The sequence below is a fragment of the Bidens hawaiensis genome, unplaced genomic scaffold (genome assembly GCF_021521415.1).
Source record: "Bidens hawaiensis isolate Kalapana, Puna unplaced genomic scaffold, B.hawaiensis_p1.1 tig00015976_1, whole genome shotgun sequence".
In the NCBI taxonomy this organism is placed as follows: Eukaryota; Viridiplantae; Streptophyta; class Magnoliopsida; order Asterales; family Asteraceae; genus Bidens; species Bidens hawaiensis.
The window spans coordinates 465,753-469,328 of NW_027492439.1; the positions used below are offsets into that span (position 1 = coordinate 465,753).

The 3,576-nt window shown below is 39.0% G+C and overlaps 1 protein-coding gene across 1 annotated transcript; it reads left to right on the plus strand.

Annotated features, from left to right (window-relative positions):
• The first annotated feature begins 289 nt into the window (after positions 1-289).
• Positions 290-3,327, plus strand: LOC143550226 (uncharacterized). Its single transcript, XM_077040921.1, has 2 exons — positions 290-2,118; positions 3,152-3,327. Exons 1-2 carry the CDS (start codon positions 304-306, stop codon positions 3,251-3,253), a joined length of 1,917 nt encoding a protein of 638 aa, XP_076897036.1. The 5' UTR covers positions 290-303; the 3' UTR covers positions 3,254-3,327.
• Positions 3,328-3,576: the final 249 nt, after the last annotated feature.

Genomic DNA, 3,576 nt, shown 5'->3' on the forward strand with positions numbered 1-3,576 from the left:
GGTTAGTGATTTGAATGTAATTGACAAGAATTAGGAAACGTGAATGATACATAGACGAAAAAAAAACTTTTTAGACTAAATTCACGTTATTTACTGAACCGAAAATGAAAATTTACTTTTAACAAAGTTATAAGAAAGTCAAACTTTGCGGACACGGAAAGTACAAAGTACATCTCCAGCTCCTATCTTCAGTTTTGTATGTTTGAGTCAACTTCATCATATCAAAATCTCAGTTGCTTCATCTTCAACTACTACTTTAATAATAATAATAATATTATATTATTATTATTAACATTAACATTAATGGAACTCGTCCCATATTCCGATCCCAACTCCACCTCCACCACACCACCGTGGCAAGACATGTTCCGATTAGCCTCCACCCGCAAACCCGACTCGGACCCATCCCCTCCACCCGATCCCAAACCCCAACCCCAAACCTCACTGTCCTCGGACCCTCAACTCCGTCTGGCACTCTACATCGCCATGGCTCACGCCGGCTTCGCTTTCGCCTTTTTCGTCCTTTTCGCTGTCTCCAAATTACTCCAAGACTTCCTCCGCCCCATCCTCTGGGCCTTCCTGTGCTCCATCCCCCTTAGAAACATCCAACAAACCCTTGTCTTCTTTTGGACCAAGCCTCTGGAATCCGGTGTCATCGATACCTTATTTGCGGTACCCTTATCGGTATACCATGTTTTTATAACCACCCTTGTTGAGATCAAACTCGCATTGTTCAAATTAATCCGTCAAAAGAGGAACCACCCGAATGCGAATTCGGATACTGGGAAAAGGGAGCGAAGCGGGTTTTCGATATTGTTGAGATGGTTGGTGTCATTTTGGGTTTTTGTAATGGTTTATGAGCAGTTTGGTGGTGTTGGTGCTGTGGGTTTGTTGGGGTTGGGGTTTATGTTTACTTCGAGTAATGTGAAGTCCGCAGTGTCGTTTCATGGTCGGGTTTGTGTTCGGACGGCGTTCCTGACGAAAGGGGTTTTGAAACGATTGGAGACGATTGTGGCGTTCGGGTTGATTTTTGGGATGATTGTGGGGTCGGTAACGGTTACTGTGTTTTTCTCGTATAAGATTGGTGTTGAAGGGAAGAATGTGGTTTATTCGATTAAGTCTCGTGTTGAGGAGAGTAATTATACGGAGAGGATTGGGTTACGGCAGTGGATGGATGAGAATGATGTGCCGGGAATGGTGGATCGGTACACAACGCAGTTTTATGAAACGGTGTATGAACAGATTGATAGCTTGGCTGTGCAGTATAATGTGACGGAAATCGTTCACGAAATGAAACAGTTGATCCCGCCAAGTTTGAACCCGGTAAACTCTTCTGTGTCGTCTACTGCGTTGGCAACCACAAATCTGTATACTGAGAAGATATTAAGTTTGAAACGGATGGTTAGTAATCGAGAATGGTCAGCTATTTATCCGGAAGTCAACGCTATGTTAAACGAGGCGCGTATTAGCAGAGAGGATGTTATTGCAAAAGCAAAAGCGGTTGTGTTTCAAGGGAAAGACATTATTCAGCGCGTGCTTGCGAGTAGTAAATCGGTTGTGGGTGGTAGCACGAAGCTCGTGTTTGTAATAATTGGATCGATAGTTTCGGGGGCTGCAGGTTTATTTAACTTTATATCTCAATCGATGGTTTTCGTATGGGTTTTATACTCGTTGATAACATCGGATTCGGGTGGGGTTACCGAACAAGTTATGAATTTGATTCCAATATCAAGATCCACTAGAACGTGGTGTGTTGAGGTTCTTGATAAAGCTATTTCGGGTGTACTTTTGGCTACGGTTGAGATTGCATTCTTTCAAGGGTGTTTAACTTGGCTTTTGTTTAGATTGTTTAATATTCATTTCGTGTATACGTCGACGTTGGTTGCGTTTATTAACCCGTTGTTACCAATATTTCCCTATTTTTTTTCGACAATTCCAGCAGCATTGCAACTGGTGCTTGAAGGTAGATATATAGTTGCCATTTGTTTATCGGTTATTCATCTTGTGCTTTTAGACTGTGGGACTACTGAAATTCAAGAAGATATACCGGGTCATAGCGCGTATCTTACCGGGCTTAGTATCATTGGTGGAGTGGCATTGTTCCCATCTGCTTTGGAGGTAATTAAGATTAGCTGATGTGACAAAATGGACGGGTCGGGTTAGGATGACCCGGAACTTTGTCTCGTTGTTTATGTTTTTAGTAAATAAATGACGTGTTAAATAAATCTCACAGATTTTGTTAGGCTTGTAAATGATTTGAACGAACACGAATGGGGCATGTTTGTGCTCATTCGTTTAACTTTAACCGAACAAATGATCAGACATGAACAATTAAACGGGCATTTTCATGTTCGTGTTGTTTGTTAAGAAAATGAGTGTGTTCATGTTCGTTTTTTAAAAATATAAACGAACAAGGTTTTCATGCTCGTGTTCATTTGTTAAGGAAATGAGTGTTTTCATGTTTGTTTGTTAAAAATATAAACGAAGGGTTCACGAATGAACATAGCTGAACATAGATGAACAAACATAACCGAGGGAATGCCAATTAAAAAGAAAACATGAATATCAATATGCTGGGCTAAAAAATTAATAAAACTAGTTTACTTGTAATGCGTAATATTTTAATTTCATATAAGTAGACCAAACTAGAATTAAGCCTAAAAGGATTGAAACGAATATATAAAACGTACACGAACAAACTTAAAAAACATAAACTAATTAACATGAATGACGGTAAACGAGCGAATATAAGCGAGTTTAAATGAACAAACGTTTACAGACATAAATGAACAAACAAGACATGTGTTCGTATTTGTTTGTTTTAACTAAATGAAGAAAAAAATTTGTTCATGTTCGTTCGTTTATAAAAATACGAACATAAACGAACTTCCCAGCGAAGGTTAAACGGTCCGCTAAACGTTCGGTTAGTTACAGGCCTAGATTTTGATAATTCCGCCATTTCACTCCTTCGATAGATTTCTTTTTTGGGTTACCGATTGGCATGTTCGAGATAAGACACAACCCAAATTGATTCGTTTATAAGAAAACGGGTTGAAAACGCCACCCTTAAATTATCCTATATGCTATTTACTTCATAGTTCATATATTTGACATGATTCGGTTATTTATTGTTGAGTTTGTCATGATTCAGGGAGCGATATTGGGGCCGCTGATTACAACCATTCTTATTGCTCTAAAGAATTTGTATATAGAATATGTTTTAGATGAACCAAAAGAAGAGAAACTAGAGTAAAGATGTGTGGCTATTTATGGTCCATTTGCAGGAGAATTCTTTATGTGTTGTGATCATATTCATGTATATTAGCAGGAGCAATGTGTCAGATTTCTATATATGTGGTGCTATACTGCTATGCACTTGTTTATATTGTTACTTTATAATTATTATACATATTTATAAGAAACTGCCGTTTGCGACTCATATCGTGTCTACCAACATCATATTTAATCAGTAATGTCAATTTCCGGGGGTGTTAAATGGGTCATGTTTGCGAGCTGACAGGTCCAACCCAACACGAACCCGAAAATCATGTAAGACACGTTAACCCGAACACAACC

Excerpts from the sequence above, each read along its gene's own strand:
- LOC143550226 (XM_077040921.1), top strand. The coding sequence starts at position 304 with ATGGAACTCGTCCCATATTCCGATCCCAACTCCACCTCCACCACACCA. Across the intron at positions 2,119-3,151 it reads TGTTCCCATCTGCTTTGGAG|GGAGCGATATTGGGGCCGCT; the intron begins GTAATTAAGATT and ends GTCATGATTCAG.